Raw genomic sequence first — 27,576 nt, 5'->3', positions numbered from 1 at the left:
TGGTTGGTACGGTGTTTACATCCAAATTGGAAAATAACATGACAAACCAGGCTAAATTCTCTATAAACTTCTGTTTTAATAATTTTAATAAAAAAATCAGCTAAATTGGATGCAAGATGCTTTCTGTTTGGTACTAAACTGCAATCACTAAAATGACTTCTCAAGGCATGATGTAGGAAGAGAAACATGGATTTGTTCCATCTTAAGAAGAAAACTGTAGGGGGGGGAATTTATAACTATCTTCAGCCACCTAACAGCAGGTTATAGCGAAGACAGAGCCACACTTTTCTTGAAAGTGAATAATGAAAGGACAAGAGGTGACTGAAAAAAAAAGGCAAGAAGGTAAATTCCGATTAGATGTTGGCAAAAACTATTTCAGTGAGGATGGTCAAGCACAGAAACAAGCTGCCCTATGGGGCTGTGGAATCTCCATCCACGGAAATAATCAAAACAACTGACATGATGCTGTACAACCTGCATGAACTTCAAAGCTGCCCCTGCTTTGAGCAGAGAGGAGTGGACCAGATATCTCCACAGGTCCCTTCAAACATGAATTATTCTTAGACTCTGAAGCAAGATCATGCTGGAATGCAAAAAATAATGCAACCCCCCCCCATTCCAACACTGCAGTCTCACGGCTGAGGGAAAGAGCAAGGTGGACTCCATTTCTGGAGGCCCTAAGAGATAACTCATTCGGCAGAGAGAAAGTGAGCAGGAAAAGGAACAGCACTGTCACCTCTTAACATGCGCCCCCCAGAAGTTCAGCCTGCCTGGTACTTGTCTGGCTGCTTCTGTAAGAACAGTTTCCCTTCTCCTCTCCCTGAAAGCAAGTGGTGAAGGTAATGAAGCGACCCTAGCTATCTTCTGAAGATTGCTTCCCTAACTTGGGTATTAGTTTTCAGGCTGCTAAGAGCTATGTGTTACTTCAGTTTTTAACAGGAGTTCATTGAATGGGAAAAACATCTTCATTTTTCCGTTTGACCGTATTTTGTGTTTTGAGGCAAAAATATTTTTAAAACAGAATAATGCTTATAAACATTAGTAGCAAGAATACTACATAGAAAGTTATTGCAGGCACAATAATCAGCAGTAACTTGGTCATATAATGAAAGTTGCCCTCCACACTTTCTAGGGAAAACTGAGCTCAGAAACTGGAAGAACAGACAAACAACTTTAGTTTGTGTGCATGTCATTTGTCAAAAAGATGTATATTTCTTTTCTATGTCAGATGTAAGACTGAAGACAGAGATCTTCTCTTGAATGACTAATTGTATCTAAATGCTAAAGTTATAAACAAAGGCTCAGAAACATACCTATTGATGCAGGAAAGTATAATTTGCCCTCTGCCTCAGACAGGTTTCATGCAAGGCCATAATGGATTAACCTTCAAGCCTACCAAAGTGTGACAAGCAAAGCCATACGCTTGTGCAAATGCACCTGATGTACTGCAATATTAAAGTTACATCCATGAAATACTCTATCTTTTCTAAAAGAAAAGAGATTAATCGATCCTGCCTACAAGCATAAGGAACCATTTTTCTCTCCTGTCTTCTGCTGCTGATAGTAAGAGAGTGATCTTCAGATCCCTACCACTCTACTGCTGAAATTATAAAGTCTTCCTTTTTCTGGTTCACCTTGTAAAGGCAGATAGGCAGGCACATCTAGCCAGCGTACATGTAACTTTTCTAGAAACAATCCTAATGCCAATAGTTACTCCTCATTTTAAAAGGTAAGCTTAGAGCAGCACTGATGACAGAAGGTTTGCCACCTCGTTTCCCATCTAATCAAAGGTTGAAATGCTGTGGAAGAGACTGAACTTGAAAAAGCATTCCAGTGAGATACTAGTTCAGTGAAATTCTTGTCCACTGAAGACAGCTCAAGTTTGCCCATCAACATAAAGGTTCCAACATTTCATCTCAGTAATTAAATATTCTCATCTTCCACTTCAGCAACTCCAGTCTTGTAAATAATTGCCTTCATGTAACAAATATAAACCAAGCAGTTTCCAAGTACAAGTCCACTGGACTTATGAAAAAGGCATACTAAAGAAAAAGTCCAGTTGAGTTATAAGAAAATCCAAGGGAGGCATAAAAAAACATCTTGACACAAGTCCCCAGACACTGTACTTAAAATTTTAATTGTGTGTGACCAAAACAGCTGAGCTATAATTGTCCTCTTCACTGCCTATACATTTTAATAATAATTGTTACTAGCTCCAAAAGAAACCCAACAAATTGATATTCCCAACATGTTTGTATTTCAGCTTTAGTTAATTTGGATTCTGTACCAACTTATCAACATTGCTCGTGCCATCTATAACATTTTTTGTCTATAACTTCTTTTTTAAACTAATACAAGAGCTGGAAATTTTGAAATGTTAAAATTTCTTAATTCTCCCTTTCTTAGGGCTCAATTTTCAATGGCTTGAAATCCAAATTTTAACCATTATGCTTGAAACTTTTACTGTAGTAGTCTATCTGAAATACTTTCCCCTTTAAATTTAAGCGAAAATAATGCATCCATTTCTAAAAAATGAACATTACTGGGTGGGGGGGTGAGGGAAGAAAAGAAAAGAAAGGTTTTTATCCTATAATAAAGAGATATTCTAGAATGTAAAGCCTCCAGGGTTTGGAAAAAGGTTTGGCATTTGGCGATGGGGATACTCTGGCAAGAACATACACCTTTTTCTATCCCTCAAAATTCACCCACAAACTGGGCAAATGTAAAACATCTCTGAAAGTAAACAAAACTCAGAAAAAGTGTCTGATCTATAAATATACCAGCAGAATGGTTAGAAGTTAACAACAAATTGCCTAGAAGGTTCCAACTCACTGGGCACAGTACAGACCAGCATTAACCTGTGTTACTTCTCAATACAAGGAAAAGAAAGCAGGAAGCTATTTTGACTGCAGTACAGTCAAAAGATGAAGGGAGCATCTTTGTGCCAGATGATGTTCAGTAATGTCTGTCTCCATGAATAGCTTCATAACCTGACCATCGTTCAAATCTATTGCTTTTCAGCTTTCACACTTCTGTCATACATTTCATTGAAAAATTACATTGTTGCTTAACTGTCACTACTTACATCTCAATCATTATGCTGTTTAGGACCTGAAATACTCGCGCTCTTGCTTTCCAAACACATTGTTTTTTGACTGGGATGCCAGAAAAAATTGATAGTGTAGGATAAATCACATAGGAAATATAGATAAAGGTTACAGTGAAGGCATGTAAGAGTCATCATCTTCTCCACCTCCTAAAAAAAACCTGTTCAGTTTTCAGCTTCTAAAACTCCAAAAACAATCCTTTTATGTACATTAATCATGTAAAAACTTCACCTTTAAAACTACAAAGGATACATTAAATCAAAGTACAACAGAATACACCAGATATTGCTTTAATTTTCATTGTATTATTCTGAAATTAATGAAGTGCTAAAATTTATTTAAACAGAATTAAAAGAATTATCAAAGCAATTCCAGGAAAGAACCTAAGACAAATAAAAGTAAGCAGGTTAAATTCTGACCACCAGCATGCTAAAACTAGTAAGTATTGCAATGGCAGACTCTTGTTTGAAGCAGGACTGCAAGTTTTGCTCAACTTGCTCAACGCTTCCAGATGTCTGCTGAATCATTAGAACAACTGCAACATAGAACCCAGTTCTCAGGGGGAAAAAAAGGACAGCACATCGTACCTGGCTGATCAGCAAAATGGAATCAATGCAGTGATTTCTGTTTATCAGACTGCTGGTTTGTTTTCTTCAGCATACAAAGAACCTGAACACCTACCCGTCCTCGTTCAGTGAGAGTTGTTAACATGATGATCAGTGACAACTTGTGATCCCAGACTACTTGCCAGAAGTGCGCACATGTGTGTGGAAGAGGCCCCTGAGTAGCAATGTACCTGTTCACAATGCCCACAGAAGGAATTTCCATCTACAAAGAGAAACAAAAATCCTATGTAAAGTTTGCTACTCAAGTACTATTTTTCTTTAATTCAACATTTCATTCCAACAGAGTTGAGGGAAGATTAAGGCGGCAAGCTGAGTAATAAGACAATCAAGATCACAATTTGTTATGTGAAAAATCTTTAAATATTTAACGTAAACCAGATGTATACTATAGATACTATAGTCCTTCATGCTGAACTAGGAAGAGAGGATTAATAGTGAAAATGTATTTGAAAACTTGAAACTGCAAAGCTTTCCAAATTTTCTTTAATATTTCGTAAGGAATAATGGCAAGGATATACCAAAGATACACTAGCAAAAGCTGTTTGTTGCCTGATACTAGGCATAGTAAGTTAATAGTTGATTCCGTGATGTAGGTGTTTAACTTAAGTATCTGACACAAACATACATGTATTTTCCCCTCTTCTCCCTGTCTCCCAGCCTACACACATGATTAGGGCAATCAGGGCTCTGGTTTATCTTCTGGAGCCTTCATAGCATAGTTGGTAGGACATAAGTAGTTCTAGAGGGAAAAAGGCTTAGTTTTAAGCTACAGGAGACAACCTTAGCATTTGCAGTATATGGAAAAGTAAAATAATTTTTAGTGGTTAAAGACCTTGCACATATATCACAGTGTATACCACATGCTTGCATCTACTGTGTATGAGGATGGCCAGTTGTTTCACGAGAGACACTTCATCTTTTACATTATGAATCTTTACATCTTTTACATTTACAAATCCCCCAAAACATAAAATGAAACCCCCTTATTCCTTAAAAAGGCTAAATTTAGTCTGCTATTGTAATAGAGAAAGTGGGCAAATGCAGGTTTCTATGACTTACATTCACGTAATTCGCATTAATATAATCTTCATCTCCTTGCAATATTATCCTTGTGGCATCATCTGCACACAAAAAATAATGAAGAGGGAATCAAATTAGCGATGAAGGGGCATGGTTCTCTTCTATTAAGTCAAAAAACTGAGGAATTGCAGACACAAACAGCAGAATACAAACCAAAATAGATAGCCTTTTAGAAAATAAAATGAACAATTAAACGACTTTGTATAATGAAATCTTTAATCAAGAAGTTCAATACAACAGTTTTATAAGCTATCATTTAGAGGATAAAGCAAAATAGGCAGAAAGTCTGTACTTAATACTCACAAGGTAGAACATCTTTGTATCTATTCTTGTCCATATTCTGAGGTACCTTTGCACATGTAACAGCCAATCCCGGTTTCTTTCTATAAAGTTGCTGCAAGACAGAACGAAAAATGGTAGGATTTTGAGGGATGTGATTATGTTATACACACACTAAATAGATTCACACGAAAATACAGACTCAAAAAAAAAATGGTAAGTTATTTTCTTTATTTTTTTCCCTAACCATCTGCAAAATTCACCAGAGATATTTTTATATTTTTTAACATGGCAAGAATTTCTGTAACTGCCAGCCCATCATCATCTCTAGAAGAATTTCTAGGAAAAAAAAGAGGAAGTGTAAAAGTCATTGATATAAACTGTTTCCCTGCAAGGTTGCCTTTTTCAAATAAAACTGTGTGCCAGACGGAAAACAGAGGTTGAGGGTGGAAGAAGTGAGCAATAAGAGACATAGGAAGAAAAAAATAGCTGCAGATTGATATTTTCTGTAATCAACTGTAATACAAAAAAATCGAAACAAACTTCCGTTCTCTGGACTAAAACCATCACATTCAATCCTGCAAGTACCTGAAAAAACAAAGCTTCAATGTACCACAATCTCTTAACATGTGACTCCCCTTCTTTTGGGCCAACCACTGTCTTGCAAACTTTATCTGAAGTAAATGTAGGCATACAAGTGTATAATCAAAAATAAATTTTAAGGTCAAAATGCATTAAGTGCATCATACAAGACAACAACAGGTACAGAGGGGGGAAAGTGGCTGGAAAGCTGCCTGGCGGAAAAGGACCTGGGGGTGCTGGTTGACAGCCACCTGAATATGAGGCAGCAGTGTGCTCAGGTGGCCAAGAAGGCCAATGGCATCCTGGCTTGTATCAGGAATAGTGTGGCCAGCAGGACCAGGGAGGTGATAGTGCCCCTGTACTCGGCACTGGTGAGGCTGCACCTCGAGTACTGTGTTCAGTTTTGGGCCCCTCACTACAAGTAGGACACTGAGGTGCTGGAGCGTGTCCAAAGAAGGTCAACGAAGCTGGTGAAGGGTCTAGAGCACAAGTCTCATGAGGATCAGCTGAGGGAACTGGGGTCGTTTAGTTTGGAGAAGAGGAGGTTCAGGGGAGACCTTATCACTCTCTACAACTACCTGAAAGGAGCTTGTAGTGAGGTGGGGGTTGGTCTCTTCTCCCAGGTAGCAAGCAACGGGACAAGAGGAAACAGCCTCCAGTTGTGCCAGGGGAGATTTAGATTAGATATTAGGAAAAATTTCTTCACAGAGAGAGTGGTCAGGCATTGGAACAGGCTGCCCAGGGAAGTGGTGCAATCACAGTCCCTGGAAGTGTTAAAAAAAACGTGTGAATGTGGTGCTTAGGGACATGGTTTAGAGGGAGACCTGGCAGTTAGGTTAATGTTTGAACTCGATCTCAGAGGTCTTTTCCAACCTTAATGATTCTATGATTTTAACAAACACCACCAAAATGAAGAAATGCAATTATATTTAATACAGAAAAACTGTAGTTGTATAAGTGAAAGCAACATACAACTGAGTTATTAACCTGGCTGTCCCAGAGTTTTATATACTTCATTGAACACTTACCAAAGAGCTCGTTATATCTTACATGTTTAATGAAGATTTAGAATATGGTTCCATACGTAAAATGGAATGAAACAAATAGGAGGCTAAAATCCCCTACTTTGGTGGAGAGAAAAAGGAACAACACAAAAATTTTATTCTACTGTGAGATTTAGTGATTCCTAAGACTCGGTATCACAGCTCACCACGTGTTTCAACTTGTACAGCATAAACAAGCCATGTGAGAAGAGATCTTGATAATACATGTAACCGAACAGCTTCTATCAGTTATAACTCAAGTTCCATTTTACCAGAGCCAAGTTGCAATTTCTGCTTTTTTGGGAGACAAGGAAGAATAATTTAACATTAAGTAAGAATTCTGTAGCTTCATTATTGTTGCCTGGCAAAAAGTCATGTGCCACTGACAGATGACTTAAATTCTGTTTAAGTGGAGGAAGATATTCTGGAAAAACTTTATTATTCACAGTCTACTGGCTAATTATTTACTGTTTTACTAATGTGAATGGAGAGTTTGAGAGCCACCAAAGCTGATAAGGTGAAATTGCAATTGTCTCTGCTTCTGAAGATCACTAAACAATGAACTCAAAGAAGGCCCCTAAGCTGTCCCCTAGTTTATTAGATTTCAAAACAGTTTTGTGCTTTTTTGGTAACAGCAGTAATATCCTGTTATAAACGCTGTCAGGAAAAAAGTCATAAAGGATCAAATATCCTATGAAGATTATTACAGGAACTTTGTGCACAAATTTAGTCAAAAACTTTGACAATTAACAATCATAACATATCTTTTGAGTTACTCTTTCAGTAGCCAACAGACTCATTGCTATTGCTGCACTGCAACCAGTGCTGTGGATTTTGGAAAGCAGCTATGAACCATAGTCTATAATTCCTTAAAAAAAAAAAAAAAGGAATCTTAACTCTCAGAAATCCTGGGAACAAAGCAAACCTCATAAAAAGAGCGATTATGCAATAAGCAATACCACAACCATTCAGCCACCACCATTAAATCTTACAGCATTTGAAAAAACAGTGAAGGAAGAATATCAAAATGGGGAAAAATTGTATTGCTGTTCTACAAATTTTCAGCAACAGAAAGGGTTACTCCAGAACTGAACAATGTGAAATTTATAAAATCACAATAACCAGGGTTTCTCCAAAGTTACTATAAATGTTTGGATCCACAACAGCAAAACAAGCACAAACATGCATACACTGTACTCCCTTGCTATTAGAGAAACAGCTAAATTATCTTTTGGAATTTCTTACAATAGCCACAAAGGAAGTGATCTAATAAACTATAAAAACATTATATTAGTCAGTTTCCTATGACATTCCTTGGTAACATGTTGAAGAACATGACAAACATTAATTCATTAATCTATACAGCAGCTCTTCGAAGTCTCATCCTATATGCAGGGGAATCTCACCTACGAAGCAATCTGCCCAAGAAGTAACCATTGGTGTTTTAGATCACCAGGGAGAAAGACCACAGAACTGGACATTACAAATGTCCTGCAAATGGAAATTAACATTCCAACATTTTCATATCAACCTCTAAGAGAAAAAAGTTGAGGAATGGTCAAGTTGCTTCTGTTATTCCATGAAAGAAGGCAACACATGGAGAAGTTGAAACCCTAACTTAAGGTATAAAAAATGTTTTAGAAATGTCACTGAGCAGCATGGAAAAAGAAACAAAGCACAAGGCAGACCTCTGTCAAAACCCCTCTATTCTACTCAATAAAATAATTAAGAAAAAAAAATATTTAGTGAGCTTTGGGTACTTGAGCTAGAAACATATTAGTTAAAACACATTTTTCTCAGCAGATAATGTTTTATGCAAGACTGATAACTCATTCTTCCCTGTCCTAAGTAGTGAAGGGTGAAACTGATGGGCAATTCACATTCTTGCTCTCTTGAGATAAGACCTAACGGGAGCAATGAGATTTCCAATTAAGCAAGCCCTTACATTACTTGCCGGTCACAGCTATTGGTCTATACTAATGGCATTTGAGAGGTGAATATTACCTACCTCAAACTGAATAAGGACAGTTCCACTTTCCAGCCCTTTCCTTAGCTGCTCCATAGACTCCTCCAGTGTATCACCACCATATTCGGAACAGATAGGAAGAAGAGATTCTGGGAGATTGTGGGAATCAGCTTCGTCTTCTGACTTAGGCTCCACAAACTGTTTAACTACTGTAAGATGTATTGAAAATTAAAATCCATTACATACAGCATTAATGTGTTTGCAAACACATATTAAAATTACCAGCTTGCAATAACAACGAAGTTTGCAAAGACAAGGCCTCAGGAAAGCACACAGCAACGCATTTAACTTGCATTTCTTTATGTACTGTATTACTGTAGAAACTACTAAGAGCAAAATATCCTTATGACCTTTCAGAAAATGAAACTCCTCAAGGTGCCTATCTATGAAGGCAAAGTACTTGACTCCCAAGCCCAAAAAGTTTTTTTGCTGCAACCTTGTCTTACAGAATGAACTGCTGGATAGGCTAATGAATCACAACATCCACCATGGTAAAAAACAAATGAGTTTTGCCTAAAAAAAGTTTAGAGCATAATTAATGGAATATCTCTATAAGAAGTTTATATAAGTTTGGACCACCAATAGCAAAACACAAACATACTTATATTGTAATCCCTTACTATTAGAGAAGCAACTGAATTATCTTTTGCCACTTCTTATGCTAACGTTGAGGGAACTAATGTAATAAATTACAAAAAAATGTATTAGTTTTCTATTGCATTCCTTGCTAACATGTTCAAGAACATGACAAACGTTAATGAATTAATCTACACAGCAGTTCTGTCTCTATGAAAGCTATTGTGCCACCAAACGTGTCCAGCTGTGGTTATTCTCTGCAATGATCAGAATGGCTCATACCTGCCAAAATTCAGAAAATGGGGAGCTGTTCATACTCATGCCTATACAAATGACTGGCATAGGGCCACAGGTTATCTTTAGCTAAGAGCAGACCTCTTATCTGCAAATAGGAAGGCGACTAGAAAAGTTAAGGGAAGAATAAATACTGCACAGAGCCAGTGGAAAGGCCTACAATAATAGGAGCAGGACTGTTCAGGGAAAACAAGGCCAAGAGCCCATCTGTCTTCCTAGAAACACATGAAATTTTAAATAAAGTAAATTCTACAGAGGTACATATAATTTAGGCAGTTTTATTCCCTCCTGTTTCCCAGTGATGCATAATCCCTTCAGATTTTTAAGTCTTAATGTAATCAGAAACTCTGTGCAAAGCCCTCCCATAATTGTATGTGTTAAGGCCTTACCATAGCTCGTAAGCAAAGTAAATAATAAACTAGAAGTTTCACATCATCTGAAAGCTCTTGGCATCTGCATACATATATATACACATATGGAGCAAGAAAAAACAAGCTGGATGGGTTCCCCATATTTTAAATATACAGGCTTAAGGCCCTGCATATTTCAGAGATTGTCTCCTGTTTGCTGGCAGCAGTTTAGCAAGTAGCCAGCACAGGTCAAGCTCAGTATTGTCAGAAAATGCATATTGTAGGAATGGAAAGAAAGAAAAGGAATGAAGAGAGAAAGAAAAACAAAAAGAAAAGAAAAAAAAAAAAGAAGCTTATTTGACTTGTTTCATTGTATAGTTGTGCTGGGGAACAGCCCATGGGTACTTGCAAACGCACAATTGGGGATTTGTGAAATTATGCTATACTTACAAAAAAATCCCAAACCTTTCCAAAGGACTATTTGTTCTCATAGATTTTTAGACTTAAAAAATAAGAAGAAATTCTAACTTGATAGATTCTTTGTTGCAGTGGTAAGAACCTATACAGTTAAAACTATTTGTAATACTAATTCAAATGCAGGGAGATCTACTTTTAGCACAGACCTATTCCCAGTGCCCTGAGAACACATCTGTGTAAACAGAAGAGCGTATACCACCAAGCATAAGAGCAACAGTCTCAAAAACATTAAAAGTGAATAAAATTAGCCCAGTTACCTTTCCGCCTGACCAAAAGTGCAAGCTCTCTCGTGTGAGATTCTCTGCTGGCTTTTATGAACATGACCACCTGGTCATGCGTGTGCTCTGAGATATCTCGGCCATTAATTAATACTATCTGATCACCTTCATTCAGTTTTGGAATGCATTTATCAGCCTGTTTCAAGACCAAAGAAACACATTAATGTCATTGCATCCAGTCATGTAAGCAGGAACACATCAGGATATTAAGTTCATCACGTAAGCAAAGTCTTCAGAGTTCTCCTGACAAGGTTTCAGCTTCTGTATCAGAAGTTCTATCAAAGCATTCAGATCTAAAGCTGTCTTTCTTGCTTCAAAGCCTCTCAATGAAAATGAGAAACAGTTCAAACAGCATATTGATAGCTATCAAAAGACTTCGTATTTATCAAACGGACATCATCAGATTGCTTTTAAAGACCTAAATTTCAGACTCCAAGCCTCAACAACCACTGGTTATAGCCATTTGCAAATGAATTTCTGGAAAAAGTGTTTTGGGCACATAACACACTTCAGTTTCTATGCAGTGAATACCAAGAAGTCCAAACATGATTTTGATGAACATAATTTAAGTAACATGACATTCCCCAGGCCTGCACTTTTTCAGATTTAAAGAAATCCATACACATATTTTTGTTATTTATCAGATTCTTGTTCGGTGGCTATCAAATGATATCTACAAATAGATAATATACTTCATCATTCACTGAAAGTTTTAACAAGATAATGTAGGGAAGTACTCAACCTATGATGCTCAAGTACCCTGGCATTTGTGACAAATTCTTTTGCTACCTGTGCTGCAAAGAACACTAAAACAAGGTTTTCCCCACCTCACATGAAAACTTACATTATGTCTTGTCTTGGATGCAGCAATTTAGATTAACTGCTGAACTCCAGGGTTTGTTTGGTTTTTTTCTGCCACACTTCTTAGTATGCTTAGCTCTAAGTCCATTGCAAAGCAATTCAAGCTATAGCCAGAATATGATGATGATGCTATGAAAATGATTAAGGGGCTATAGCATCTCTTGTACCAGGAAAGGCTGAGAGAGCTGGGAGTGTTTAGCCTAGAGAAGGCTTAGGGGGGATCTTGTCAATATATAAAAATATTTGAAGGGAAGATGCAGAGAAGATGGAGCCAGGCTCTCTTCAGTGGCGCCCAGTGACAGGACAAGAGGCAATGGGCACAAACTGAAACACAGAAGGCTCCATCTAAACATCAGGAAACACTTTTTTACTGCGAGGGTGACCGAGCACTGGAGCAGGTTGAGCAGAGACATTGTGGAGTCTCCCACATTGGAGTATTTAAAAGCCATCTAGACATGGTCCTGGGCTACTGGCTCTAGGTGACCCTTGAGCAGGGGAGGGGTGGACAAGGTGACCTCCAGGTCCCTTTCACCCTTCTGTGATTCTGTAACATGGGTGTGTAGGATTCAACAACATTTGAGTGTCAAGTAGTGTAACAATTTTATTTTCACTGCTATCCTCATTTTTATTTTGTTTAGGAAGTACCCACCTACGCAAGAGTGATATGCTTATATATACACACTCCATTTCATTTGTTATATGAGACATAGACCTTTACTGTTACAGGGAACAACTATGAATAGAGAGTATTTCCTTAATGCCAGCACAGGTTCCCTGAACTTTATTCACCCAATGTTATTAGCCCTATCAAAAAAACCATCACCAACTCCCCAAATGCGAACAAGATGTTCTGATTAGCCCTGATCCTGGTTATGCCTTGCACTGATGGCTCCTAAAATAAGTTTATCAGTGATGTACTGCATTACCAAGTTAAAAATAGGAAGAGACAGAAAGGAGAAGTGATGATGACAGAACCAACAAGAAAAATACAGAATAAAAGAAAAAAGAGGCAAGGATACAAAGAAGAAAATAAATTGGGAGCCACTTGTGTTAGAATAAAGTAAAAGGAAAGAAAACTTAAGACATGTATGTGTGCCACAAAACAGATAAAGGAGAAGAGAAAGAAGAGAGAAAAGAAAGATGTATGCAAGAAGAAAAAAATCCCAAGCAGAAAAGCTGCTTAAAAATTAAAAAAAGGAATAGTTTCCCCCAACTTTTTCCAAAGAAATAAGGAAAAAGAATAATGAAGGACAGAGAAGATTGACAATGATTAATAAAAAAAGACAAACGTAAACAGAAGAATGGGAATTAGGAACAGCCATGGTGTTCTTCAACACTGATTTAACTAGGTATTCACAGCTCCCTAAAAGCTCCTTTGCCGTATTTTCTACAATTTACAAAGGCAAGACTGAAGAATGAAACCATGAATGATTGATCGATTTAATCACTCTGAAATATTATTGTTTGAGATATAAATTAGTCTCTAGTGATATAAAGATCATATCAGGTCAGTCTAGGAGAGTCAAGAAGTCAACAAGAACACAGAGGGAATGGTTTCTGATCTCCCATATTTGTCTATAATTTAGATTTCTTGGCTGGTTGCTGGCTATTATTCTTTATTACAGATGGAGATTAATATCTTTGCTCAAAGAAACTTTGTTAATCATGTGACATGTTAATGCCTCAGCTCTCTTACTTGAATCATCTGACTATAATAAAATATATCTTGAAGGAGAATTAATTCCTTCCATGTAAGCATAATTTGTAGATTTTTCAGATACTGAGCTTTTCTAGACAATTAATTATGTCAAAGGCTTCCTGTCCTATTGACACACCCAATGTTTCATTTTATGCTAATGCTCCAAGAAGCAGGCATACTATTTTTCAATGAGAAGCTCTATTAAATAAAACCATAATGACTTTTTTAGCACCTTAGGACATTAGTACTGTTTGTGAAAAAAATCAGTATAGGACTTCAGTTAAAAAAAGTACCAGATGCAATAAATGGTTGTTCTTCAGATTTAATGCTCTCCCACAACAATTTTGGCTACTCTATCCTACAATCTTCCCGGCATACTAGATTGCTGCTGTATTAGAGGAGGATTTTTAAAAGAACTTTAGGATGTGAAAGGGAAAAATAGTGCCTTATTTTGGTGAGTAGATTTGCTTCCCCTCCTCCACAAATAATACAGATCTTTTTGTAGCAAAGTGGGAAAAAGTGACCTACAAACCTGAGAAATAATTTTAGCAAATAATATTGCATCCCTGAGGACAATTTACAGGGTAATGACTGAATCTAGAGCAAGTTAAAATAGTAGCAAATACAATGAAGGAAAGGCATCATTAAGCTAAAATAATGTAAAAATGCATTCCACAGACTGCTTAACTTCAACTTTCAAATATCCGCTACATTTCATTAAACAGTCAAGAATAAGTGAAATTTAGTTTATGGTAAGCAATATAATCAATGTTAATGCTGTTATGCTCTAAAAATAAGCATAATTTTTTCCTCTTGCTGTAACATGATGTGATTTCTATAACACTGCTGTTGAGTATATTGTATTGGATAACTGTTTCCAATTTATTCCCTGACCCTTGATAACTTGCTCGCTTGGTGGCTTACTAGGCTAGAGAGCTAATTGGTCACTTGCGTCTATGCCTATGCCACTAACTGGAGATACTTAAATGAGGTCTGTAAGTTAGAAGTCCAGTCCTTTTCCAATCCAAAAGAAAAACCAAAACAGGTCAATACTTCCCAGATGACAATCCAAATCTGCCAAAGGGAATCACTGCCTCCGGAGAAGCATCTTTCATTCTCTGATTGTGGAACGAGCCTGTTTGCCCTACATTAACTTCAGTATCTCAAATCACCTTTAAGAAGTTTGCTAGGTTGACTATGAATCATTTTAAGGACTGTTTTATTTTCACTTTGTGGATTTAAGTTATAATGATAATTTCCTACCTCTCTTTTATTCAAATAATTATTGCAGTTCATAAAGGAATGCTATGCACTGCATAAGTCAAGTCACAAACTATAAGTGTGACAAAAACAACTTCTCAGACAATCGCTTTCAGCTTGATTTACATCATGACATGTAGACGCCAGTCCTGTGACTATCACATTTCAAAAGAGTCTACAAGACACAGCATGTCAGATTTTTAGGATTAAGCCAGAAATATTTCCTCACTGAAATTATTTTAAAAGAGTTGGGAAATACACTTTGGAAGATGATGAGTGAAAAAAATTTGATAAGATAGAGTATGTCCTCACAAATTTATGTACAAATTATTCAGAAAAAAGTTAAAGATGTTCTATTACTATTATTATTTCACAATTCAACAGAAGAATTCAATGGCTGTACTGATTCTGATGAGTGTTCCACTTAGTCCATAAATATTTCCACAAGCAAAAATCCATGGCAAAAGAAGAACAGAGCAAGCATATTCAGCACCCCCTCTCCCCTGCCAAGTACTCTCCCATCCTATAAATATTTTTAGCCCTAAGGATTTCCTCAGTGTATTGTCGTTTGTCTATTCAGTAACTGCTAGCAGGGTTTTCTCCCAACTATTTGTCCTCTCCTGACCACCCACAAAATTATTTTAACCACAGCAGCCTTTGTCAAGGAGTTTCACAAGTCTACTCTCTTATGCATGAAGAACTACTTCACTAAGCATGAAGAACCTGACTTTCACTAACTTAATTTGGTAGCCCATAGTTGTTCTACTGGAATCCTCTGCTCACAGTGCTCCTAATCTTGCAGATCTCTACTATACCTCCCTTAACCTAGATTTTTTTTCCTAGGCTGCAGGGGCCCAGACTACTCACTTCTTTAATGAACACTGTTCCATATCTTCAGTCATCGCTCTTGCCTCTCATCAAACATTTTCCAGTTCAAGATGCACTTTCTGAGATGACATGGGGAAACAAACACGCTTTCTACTGGTATCTTGTTTGGCTAACACCTCCAGATCTTTTCATTTGTGGTTTAAGAAGCTACTGGTCAAATCAATTTCTAAAGAGAACAGCCCAGCTGTTATCTCATTCTGGTTATGGGTTTCCAAATTCCTACGTGTATGGACCTGTGTGAATGGTGGAGAGAGTAATAAAAGGAGGGATTAAAAGTCGTAAGAATTTACTTACAGGTGATCCTGGAGTTATTCTTGATACCACTAACGGCATTTTTTGATCTACACCACCCTAGAGGAATGTCAAATAAATAACAACCATAAATATATCATTATAATAAGCATAAGCAGCATTTAAAACAAGTAATCACTTATTTTTGCTTTTATATAAACTTTATGCTCTGTCATTACAGGCAGGGTTAGTAAGATTGAATTTTCATCAGTAAATGGAGGGGAGGGTGCGGTGTTTTTAAATCTAACAATTTTCAGTAAACTAGACCCAGTGTCTTTGCTTGGCCATATATTTAATAGGCAATAAACAGATCAAATGCAGCATTTATTCTAACCCTACCCTTCAAGCAAGCCTAATTCAACACTTGAACTTGCAAGGTGGACAGTGTTCTTAGATGTTGTGATGAACCTGCAAGGGATCAGGTAGGATCAAAGTTCCGGACAACTGTGCTCCCTTATTCTCTTTACGTGATGTTCTGTCACTGCCCCACCAATAAATGCTCAAGGTGAAAAGATCAAACTCTGCCCCAATTTTGATATTATGGCTACTTTACACTATCTGCTTAAATGGAATTTCAGTGAGGGAATGTCAAAAATTTACAGTAGTCAATTATCAACAGTAATTTCCATTTTCTTCACAAATTAATTTTCACTTTTCCAATACGATTTTAAATGGATATACTCAATTGGATAGCACAAACTATTTAACATGTTTTAGAATACAGAGGTCCAATTTTCCAAAAGTTGATGCCTTAAATTAGGCTTCCAAGTTCATATTTAAGCAGCCAAAGAGGCAGTCTGCTTTGGAAATGTGCCATGCCCATAGTATATGCAACTAAAAACCACAGAACTAGTAAAGGCTTATTTGCATTTAAGTATTAGGCTGCTACTCTAAAAACTCTCAGTCTGTAAGAAATTCCTGTAGAATATACATTGCTTTCTCCATAGCACTGCATTAAAAATGAAAAAATAATCATAAAGTCAAAGCATACATACAAACCATTTAAAAATAACTAAAAGATTGCTGTTTTACCTTCAGATTAAATCCAAACTTCCCGTCTTCATCTGGTATGATACGCACCAAAAGTAGATCTCCCTCAATTAGGTCATTCTGCAATACATAGAAAAAACAAACCAAAACTTTTCTAATTTTTAAAAGACAATAGCAGCAAATTAGGAAATAGTGCATCCAAATTTAGATGTGTTGAACAAGAATACTCTACGTGAATCCACTTTTAAAACAGGAAGAAGCTAAGGTTACAGAATATACTCATGATTGTAACCTTTTAAATTGTAAAAATAGCAACATACATAACAGCAAATATGTTCTCTGCTTGCTCTGTCCTAACACTGTTACTCTCATCTTAGCTTTCTGAATTGATAGCTCCTATTAAAATTTTCAATGTGTTGTCTTTACTAAAGGTGACTTAAAAGGAAAAAAAAGTTAGGTGCAACACATCTGAATCAATTCTGCTCTAAGGACTATGAAAGCGAGTACTTTTTCCCCAATTTTTCTCCTGTAAATGGGTGCATTGGTATCTTCTGCAAGAGATCCACAAGCCAGAAGGATTAAAAGTTGGCAGCAGCTACTGGACAGGCAGGTGAGGAAGCTGATCAGCACCACTCTGGAACAGTCTGGAGGAAGGGGAGGAATGATCCACTACCATAACGCTAGCAGGGTGCAGCTGCTCTCCAGCCAGCGCAGAATTCAAAGGATGATGTTTAGCCATCCTAAAGAGGAGACGCCTGGGATAAAGCAGAGTTGTGCCTGCCATCAAGACATACAACAGCTTGAGTTATCTGATCTTTCCTCGGAAGAATAAGATTTAATCACATAAGTATTCCCATTCCACTAGGAACTTCCCCCAGAGATGCTTCTGGAAACCTGAACACTAAGGAAATCAATGTAGTTGGCAGGCTTGCCTATCATACTGTGTACACGATCTTGGATAAATTTGAGTAGTAAGACAAGATTTATTCTTACTGCTACATAAAATATTCTCATCCTGGAATATATCCACAATTTTTGTGGGTTCTTAATCTACAGTTCAAAGCTACATTTAGTATTAGTTTTGACTTTAAAAGAAGGCAATTGACCATACCTTATCGCAGTAGTACTGACTGGAATCTTCCGTTGAGCTACTTTTTGTAACGTTGTCATATGTTTCTAAGAACTGTTTATCAACCCCTTCCAATGGGTAAGAGCCAGAAATGTTACCAACTCCATTGGGAGACTGAGCCAAGGCTTTAGGTGAGGTACGGGTCAGAGAACTCCGCGTTGGACTGTTTCCCAATACATTCCTTCATTTAAAAAGGATAAATAAATATTACAAAGATATCGTTATCCAGATTTTTAAATTAAGTAGTAAAATATACAAATGTACTGCCTAGTTAAAAGAGCAAGCCAACTTTATACTTTAGATTTAATACCACTTCTTGAGGTGCAGGGTAACAAGACTGGAGTACGACCTAAGCCTATCATTTGATCAGTGGACATCCAGAAGAATGGACAAAACAAAACTAGAGTAGCAAAAATATTTTTAGCAAAATATTTGGATGTTAGCAGTGAAAGGCACTGTTGCAATGGTACAGGAAATCACAGTAACATGGAGAGAGCCGAACCCCAGGAGAAAGGCACTTCAGTTGCCAGTCCTACCCATGAAAACCTTTTGCCATGATTCCACTCTCATTCTTGCAAAGTACTTGTTTTTCATTCCTCCCTCTTATGAGTGCCATCTCAACCTTACCCCTCTGGGAGAACGTGCTTTGCAGAAAAGCCGTAGTAAATTGTCAGAGAAACAGGAAATGAAGTGACAATGAAAAGTTTAATGACAGTTAATACATTCTGTCATTGAGGTAGCTACAACCATGAAGAAGGACCTAGAATTAAGTGGGGGTGCAGACCTGACCTAGTGAGTCAAGAACCTTAAAATTCAAGGATAACAAAAACAAGTAAGTAAATGAACGCCTCAAATCTTAGAATTGGCCTAATCGCCTAGTTGTGCTCCAGGACCATTCAAACATTTGCTTAACTACATGCCCTCTTCTGAAGAGGATGGAATGCAGACCTCTGTCTAACACAATGAAAGCCCTTCTTTAATTGGATCAAACTCGCAGATACTATATATACGCATTGCTCCGTCTTTACAAATACTACATAGTACGTTGTGAAAACCTCTGTCCTGGAGAAAGCTCAGGTTTAGTTCAGACACTGTTTCATATCACTAACATACAGCACTGCGGATGGCAAAAACTGAGTCCCAGCTACTTGTATTACCCCACTGCAGACACACCTTTCACTTACATGATAGATCATCACGCTCAGTAGCAGTACATCTCGCAAGAATAATCTGCACTGCTACTGACAGCCCAGTACTGCAATGAAGCATATTTGATCCTTGGAAGTACACGGGCTGTTAGTTATTTATTGCAGTTTATCCCTAAAAGTAACATCAAATTTTCACAGGGTTATAGTAGCAGAAGTATATGCAAGTAAACCCTGGCACTGAAATTTGTAAATTCAAGCATTCTCTCTGCTCTGGTACTAGTGTAACTGTATATGTGAGCTTTTCTGAACCATTTCCAGCAGCCACTGCTAGCTGTCAACGAAGTAATGCTACACTATAGAGGAATGTAGCTTAGGCTTTTAACATACAGGACTCACATTGCAGCAAACTTTAATAATGCAAACACTTATTTCTCAGCATGTGAAATCTGACTGCAAATGCAAACATTCTGAAAGCTGCCATCAAGCCAACTTATTTTTGCCATAATATTTCTGATGTTCAGTTATACTATGTGGACTTGGCAATGGGAATGAAGTGTTTTTTGTGCAATATTGGCAGAATTTTCAGTTATTCCAGAAAATATTTTTTCAGTGTTTGGGGGATATTCACTTGGTACTCTCAATAATTTGAAAATCCTTTTAAGTAGTGAACTATAATGACACTTAAAGGAATTATACTGTCAAAATTTTGGTTTTATCTGACAGCTTCCAGGACTCTTGATGATTCCTGTGAGGTCAATGGTAAGCAAGTAGGAACATTGTATATGTAAATACATCCTAATAAGGTTTTCAGAACATAGTAATTAAAAAAAACCCAAACAAAACCAAAAAAACCCCCCAAAAACCCCCCAACCCCCCCCCCAAAAAACCAAAAACAAGTTAAGATTACAGATCATAAAGATTTTTCAGTGTAGAAAAAAAATTAACGATACCAGAAAAATATGACAAATTATTTCAGTTAATGCCTTCTGGCACTATATAAAGAGTTACCAGATAAAATTACCAGTGGATTTTTGCATCATTAAACTTTTACAACAGTTTTTAACCAACTTTTTTGTTAATAGTGATTAGGGGTGTATTAGAACTTAATACTTTGCACATCCTGATCCAAAAACTTTTTTTTTTTCCACAAATCTTTACGATCTTCATTGGTTGATACATATATTTGTCTCTTCTAACCATACAAGACCAGTACTTTGAAAAATCAGTTCAACTTATGTATTTTATTATATATCAAAGCTAGGGATTCTATAGTAGAAAGTTCAAAGAAAACTCACTTTGGTGATTCTTGTTCAGATGACCTGTTAAAAAAAAAAAAAAAAACAAGCAACTAAATTAACCTAAGTTAAATCTTCAGGAAAACAAGAACTAAACTAATAAAAAAAAAATTATGCCTTCATAAAAGCCAAAGGGTGTGCTCACAGTAAATTAAAGAATACTTAATCTTATGCTGAAAGTCTGAATCAGACAATTATGGAATTTATGAAACACTCAACAAAAATCCCAGGGCAGCTGTAACCACTCACTTCCACTTTTGGCACAAGCCCAACTACAGATAACGCCCATCTGCTACCGCACCTTAAACTACGTAGGAGTTACAGAGGCGATTATTTAGCAAGACACACTACATCATTTAAGAAAGTTTTACATGTGGATCACAACGACTACAGATGTCATTGACTGTATTTTGTAAAAAGTTAAGAGTGGCAAAATCTTTATGTATAGGTAACAAGAAATGAGCATAGGCTGCTTCAGAAGCATGAATTTTCTCACACATTCTCATAATTCAAGAGCAGAACAGATGTTGACAGAGAACTTTAAGACAAAGCATAAATACAGCAGAAGTGGTTACACAGATGAGGACAATCTAGCATGGAAAAGAAATCAAAATCCGCAGTACATAGCATTTTCCAAGGCACTCAATTAGCTTCATCAGAAATCACCTGAAACAGTGAGCTAAACTGTATTACATCAATTAAAACCATAGCTGTGACAGTAAGGGTAAATTTGAAAGTAAAAGTTACCAAAAAGGTACTTGCAAAGCAAAGTAAGTTTAAGGCAGATGGGATAGCTTTACAAATTGAATTAAGTAATGACCAAAAAAACCTGGAGTGATATAAGTCCATGCTGGAAAAATACAAACATGAAGTAGTTTGGTTTGAATGTAGAGCTGTTGAATTGTTGAGTTATAGGAGTGAATTCATAGTATACAGTAAAATTTTAATTACCGTTCTTTAAAAGAACCTCAATACTAAGAATTACGCACTACGTTTTGTCAAAACTACAGTAGAAATAGCAGCAGTATCAGTCTAGTTAAGTTTTCTTCATATTGTAGAACACATAAGAAATTCATCCTTGAGAGGCAGAGATGGTGAAGCATGATTCCCTAAGAATCTGTGGAGCTTCGGGTTGCGTGTACTTTTAATTTTTTTTTTTTAAAGCACTAAACTTCTTCCTGTTTTACTGCAGTCATGCCCCTCTCCTGATTCCACTGACATCCATCCCCACTCTCCCACAAATACCTCTGGTTCTTTCTTGCAATGCCTATAGTATTTTTACCCTCTAAGTGCCAGCAGCGCACAGCAGATCCTTTGGGAATGTGCACTCACTGGCTGCCTGATCAGCCCACATCTAAATGGAACAGACAGCCATTTAACTTGTACTGTAATTGCTCAGTTAGAGGATAAGATCAACTTAAGTTGTTTTTTTTTTTTCTGCCCAGTCATTGACTTTCACTAATCTTGTAGAAAACTTTGTGTCTTTGAAAACTCGACTCCTACATTAGATTTGACTGCGATCATCCAGACGTTCTGAAGTGGGAACAGAGGCAGACAGGCAGTGCAATGACATAAGCCTTATTTCCTTAGGAAGTCATGCTAAAAATAAAAAAAACATTGAATTTATTTTCGTTTAAGCTAATTGATTTCCTTGTGAGGCAAAGAACAATGAAACTGTACGTCTTCTCTACATTTTGCCATAGTAGAGCTACAACTCTATTACCAAATTCTACGTGGAATTCACATTGCCATAAGTTAACCCCTTTCAAAAGCCTTCACCATAAATTTACACCCCGCAAAACTGTGATGCAAACAGACACAAGGTCCCTATTTTAATATAATATCCCCGTGATTTCCCCCCAATAGAGTGAGGTCATTTGAGACAGAAATCAACAACTGAGGCTTCCATTCATATACTGTAGCATATTTTTCATCACCTCACCAATACATTTGAAGACTTAGATGGGGGATATAAATTCTTAGTAATATTTGCTGAAGGTTTATCTATTGAATTATTGCACTTTAATTCAAACATATCAGCTCTGAAGGAGTTACTGAATTATTCTGTAACCTTTTAAAGTGGAAAAAGGTAAGCAAAAATTTGACCTAGAAAGAGATCAAATTCAGTGCTTAAGAGAATTCATCAGGGACAATGCAGCTGTGTCTTCTTAAACTCCTTATTAGCTCAGCACGCTATAGCTGCAGGATTTTGATCTCCACAAAATAGTATTTCTAACATCTAATTACTCACTGATATGTTAACGTGAATAACTAGACGATCTTTTCTCGCTGTACAGTATTCCACATTTTACTAACATAGCTACCTCATTTCACAACAGAGGACAAGGACCATATTGTAAGTCAAGAAAAGAGAACACTCACCAGACCAGCCATTCAACTTTTTCATCAAGAAAAAGTGCCCTTCCTTGCAAGGAGATTAAGTTTTCCATTGGTGCAGCTAACAAGAAACACTTCAAAACTGCAGGTAATTTCTCTTCCTTGCTCCACAATATATCTAAAATGATGCCATTTCCATCTTTCACTGACTATGGATTGCCCTGTCAGTGATAATCTTTATAATAAAACTCTGCCCTGAAAAACACCCCAACTAACTCTCCTCTTCTGTCAGGAGGACAGAAAGGAAAGGTCTTAAGGAAAGACCCCTCCTCCCCATTTCAGTGTGCCCTACCAGGGAGTTCTGCTATTCTGAGAACTGAGGATGATAAACTACAGCGGAGTAAAACCCCGAGAGAAAAGGGACAACTGAAACAATAGAACTGTAGCAAAACTCCCCCTCTACAAACAACTGAAGGAAACATCTGTAGGTTTATGCCCTTGTGGTGTTCTTGAAGTTCTTAAAGCTTCTTTTATTGTAACACCTGCGGGGCTGGGGAGACTGAGTGTGCCAGCACTTCCATTATCACCTCTTTTCTGAGGGCTCACCATTAAAACTGGGATTATTATTCATAAGCCGAGTAAGTAGAAGATATTTACAGCAGCACTTTTTTGCTGCCTTTTAGAGAAATTTAGATACAGAATGACTTGCACAGTTAACATTCAGCATTTCTATGAACAAAACAACTGTGTAAGAACGCCACGTAGAGTCTTTGTACTGCATACTTAAGAGTACCATTACAGGAAAAACTTGTGGACTTCATGGTATACACAAGTTTTTCGGTGATTTTCTATAAATTCCAAACATTCACATTTGTAAGCTGCTGCCATCAGCCATAAAAGGATACTTTCAGTTACTCTGCATTGCCCCTATGGACCATATTCCAGTTTACCGACTTTCCATAAAAGTTTCATGTATTCTGATACTCTGCAACTGCTTGGCTTGCTGCAAAATTTCACTTATCACCGATTTGCAATTCAACTTTGAGACTTTCTTTTTGGATGCAAAATGATTGTTTTTTGAACTGGCAAGGAAAGTGTAGTACATTTTAATAAGTACATATATTTAAAAAGAAAGGTTTACATGTAAGCAAAATATATACATGTACTATTTTCATGTATATTTGAGTGGATAAGCACAGTAAAGTTCATAAAAGTCCATTAGTAGTAGTTTTAAAACCTTAATTTGAAACTAATTGAAATGTTCTGAGATCCATTGCCTAGTATTAGAAGGACATCTTCCTTGAGAAAGACTGAAGTACATGAATAAGGACAACGGACCCTTGTGAAATGCAGCAGATTTTGTAAGAACAAGGGAATTGAACAACATGTCTGTATATGATTAAAAATTAAGGATAAATAACTGGGTTTAATTTAAGTTATTTGCAGTTTTCTACCAAGAAAGTAATTACTAGGACTTGGCTGGACACATCTGAAGGGTACTTTCATCAACTGTAGTGCTTTAAAAATTCTGTTCACAACAGGAATTATATTTTAGTTAAAATAATGATTTGTTCCCATAGTACATTCATCAAATCTCACTATGCAGCTACAGTTTATTGTCTATCAAAATGGTAAGCTGAAAGAATTGAACAAATACAGCATACGTTCAGGAAATCTATTTTCAATGCAATACCTTCACCAGATGATGCATCACACTTACACCAGGATCGTATATGCACTTCCAGAAATTCATAGCATAGTGCAAGTGAATTTCCTCTTTGCATACTAGTTCATCATTTCATTTCCTTCCCTTCCAACTCTGGCACTGTACACATTATGCCATCTATATCACCAGCAAAAGATAGTTTTAGAATATAAGTTAAAGATGTTTGTAGCTTTGCAAGCATGTTTAACTTTAAGAGAAACACTTATGCAGGAATATGTTGCATTTATAACAAGTGGAATTGTAGACTCAAAGCAATTTAGGTTGGAAGGGATCTTGAGAGATCAGCTAAACTCTTGTTCAAAAAACAGCCAACATCAAAGGTAGGTTCAGTTCAGGTCCTTGATCATGTCACGTTTTGAGGTTCTCCAAGGATGGAAACACCTCCACCTTTCTCTCAATGTGTACGAGGGCTTAACTAATCTCAGTGTGATTTCTTCCCCCTGCCCCCCACACTGTCTTTTGAGCACTTCCCTTGCTGTAACTTGTGTCTATTGCCTCACATTTTTGCTGTGCACCTCCAAGAAGAGTTGGCTCCGTGTTCTTGATAGCCCTTTTTTGGCAGAGTAAGGCAACAATGCGACCGACCCCTCCTCAACCCCCCCCCCAGCCTTCTGGTTCTCCTCATACATTACATGCTCACATCTGTGAATAACTAGCCAGATTTATCTCACCAATCAGTATGATTTTATATGTAAAGACCTATAATGCCTGATCTGTCAGTAAGTTTTTCTTACTGACTGATACTATACCTCGTCACTTAGAAACGTGTTTTATAATAATCGCCTTTCTGAAATACAGGTTAAACAGAAAATTTCACAGCTAATATTTTCTGTTAGTCTGAGTCTACTCTAAAAAACTACCAAAACACTTGTTCCTATGCAGTCTGCTGTTCTAAACCAAACATTCATTTTTGGTTTATTTAATTACAGAGTGAACAAGAAAAACTGAATACAGTTCAAGTAGCATGAGCCTCCACAATCAGGTTACTTTTCCAAGCCAATAATCCAGTTATTTTTTTCCCTTAAAATAGCACCTTATATACATAATTAAATTTATATATTCTTACTAACATGTACCATTCCCAGAGAAGTGTGTTCAACAACATGAAAAAGGGCATTAAGAGGGCAAGCAACAGCTATATTAACACTCTAAACTATTCCACCCATAGTATAAAAACATTTTTAAAAAAGCACAAGCCATTAAACCTGAATTCACAAGGTCAAAAATAAGCTCTGCTCCTCACATAAAGGAGAAACTGGTCCTGCATAGGTAACATGAATAAGATTATCCTGAGCCACAAAGAAACCTGTTTGTTTCAGTACCCTTTGCTTTAACACCTTCTTGTCTGAAAGAAACAGCAGCTCACTTCAGTGGGACGACATTCAATTAAGGGGCAAGTGTGGGAGTTGGTAACAACCCATGGTCTTCTCACAAAGCTGGATTAAAACCTTAAATCCATGAACAGGGAAAGAGTGGAGGATACTTTTCCCTTTTCATAGGGACTGTCTGAAAACCATGCAGCTTTCCACAGCTGTTTTCTTGGAGGTTAAGAGCATTAAACAGAGTGGTTTTCAGTTTTCATTTCTTGACATTCATTCATTCACTTTCGTTTCTCATTTCACTGAAGTGTGAACATCTGTATCACACCTCAGGCACAAGAAGATGCTTGAGAAAAAGGAAAAGAAACATACAGGGAAAATTAAAGTTCAAAGCTCCTTAAATACTACTTGGTTACATGTCTATGTTTTCATGGCAAACCTTGGACCTTGGTATTTTTAGTTCACCAAGTGTTTAAAATGTGTATTATTGAAACATTTTAATCTACAGGTTTTTAATTTACAACAAATACTTGAACATAAGCAAACAAGCAAACTCATTTTAATTGTTTCAATTATCACTTATTTACTTGAAGGTAAAGGGTAAGCTAATTTCTTTCAATTTTTTTTCTGTTCTTGTAACAGTTCATTGGTGAAGGATCCTACACAAACTACTGCGTGTGATCAGCATTAAGGTACATTCCCTATATATTAGCCACATTTAAAATTTATTTTTAAAAAAAACAAATGTCAATACTGAGAACCAGAACTAGCACTGAGGACAGACAGTACAGTCTTTCAAGACAAAAAATGCCATCTGATACAAGATCAAGCATGTCAGAGTACATGATTCCAAAATATAATCAGCCTATTGTCCCAGTTAAAGCCAAATTAGATTTGAAGGTTACTGCTTAAACCGAAGACATTTTGGAATTTCCCAACCCGGTCCTGAAACAGTGTCACATACTCCAGTATGACTACTTCATTTTTACTGTTGCCTTTTGCCCTCAGATGACACAGTAGCATACAGATTGCATTAGTGTCATGGAAAGGCATATCGGTAACGATGATTATTTCCTCTACACCAGCGAGGCTTTCCTCATTCCAAATTTGGAAACCCTAGTGGTACCTTTATCAAGAAAAAGTGCAACAGTGGTAATCTTCAGGTACCATACCAGGCTAAAAAAGGGAAAACTGTTACAAAAAAGAATTCCCTGCACAAGTCCATCAGCCTGCCTTTAAAAGTGACCAGCTGTGGCTTAAACCTGTTACACTGAAAGGGAAACATTTTTCTCAAAGACAGGCTTTTCCAGGAGCTCTATTCAGGCTACCTATCAGGATAATAGATGGTTAGGATGGGTTGATGCCAGGTAGCCTGTTGGTATGACACAACTTTGGAAAAAAAAATCCAAATTAAAGCAGCTTTTCAGCAGAGATAACTTTAGAAATAATAAAGCCTTATAGTACAATTTAATTTATTTTATTTTCTATCTTAAAGGAAAACCGTAAGACTGCATATTCATAACTCTGCCCTAATGCATACCTCAGTGTTTAAGGACATCTGAAGATAAGATATGTAACCTCACAGAACAGAGAGCTTTTCTACCTTGCTTTAAGTAAGTAATGTAGTAAGTCAGTAGCAGCAGTGCTTCAATGAAGAAGTCAAGACTAGGGAAAGCCAATTTTAACTGAAAAAGAGTTATCAAACAAGTGCACTTACTAATTAGTATGTTTTATCTTAATATTATTCTTGAAATCATTTTAAAAAAAATAATAGAAGTAGTATGTGCATATGTATGTAGACATAGGATAAATTTAGTGACAGAGCGAGTACAACACACAGAAGATAGACTAGATAACCTGTTCTGATCTGGTGAGGCATAGCCGTAACAAAAAGTGGGGTATAACACAGAAAGCA

The 27,576-nt window shown here is 36.9% G+C and overlaps 1 protein-coding gene across 2 annotated transcripts in view; it reads right to left on the bottom strand.

Moving 5' to 3' along the window:
* PTPN3 (protein tyrosine phosphatase non-receptor type 3) overlaps positions 1 to 27,576 on the bottom strand; it is a gene marked incomplete at its 3' end in the record, with an annotated part of 96,225 nt that overhangs the window by 13,558 nt on the left and 55,091 nt on the right. For both annotated transcript variants that reach the window (XM_082307220.1, XM_082307221.1), the window contains exons 14-22: positions 20,280 to 20,303; positions 17,819 to 18,017; positions 16,750 to 16,827; positions 15,721 to 15,777; positions 10,698 to 10,854; positions 8,726 to 8,892; positions 5,117 to 5,207; positions 4,793 to 4,854; positions 3,789 to 3,935 (exon numbers count right to left, since the gene is read on the bottom strand). In XM_082307220.1, the coding sequence (XP_082163346.1) occupies positions 3,789 to 3,935; positions 4,793 to 4,854; positions 5,117 to 5,207; positions 8,726 to 8,892; positions 10,698 to 10,854; positions 15,721 to 15,777; positions 16,750 to 16,827; positions 17,819 to 18,017; positions 20,280 to 20,303 (982 nt within the window). The remainder of the gene's footprint in view (positions 1 to 3,788; positions 3,936 to 4,792; positions 4,855 to 5,116; positions 5,208 to 8,725; positions 8,893 to 10,697; positions 10,855 to 15,720; positions 15,778 to 16,749; positions 16,828 to 17,818; positions 18,018 to 20,279; positions 20,304 to 27,576) is intronic.

The sequence above is a fragment of the Platalea leucorodia genome (assembly GCF_965183815.1).
Source record: "Platalea leucorodia genome assembly, chromosome: 1".
NCBI classification, from domain to species: Eukaryota; Metazoa; Chordata; class Aves; order Pelecaniformes; family Threskiornithidae; genus Platalea; species Platalea leucorodia.
This window is presented reverse-complemented; position numbering and strand designations above follow the sequence as displayed.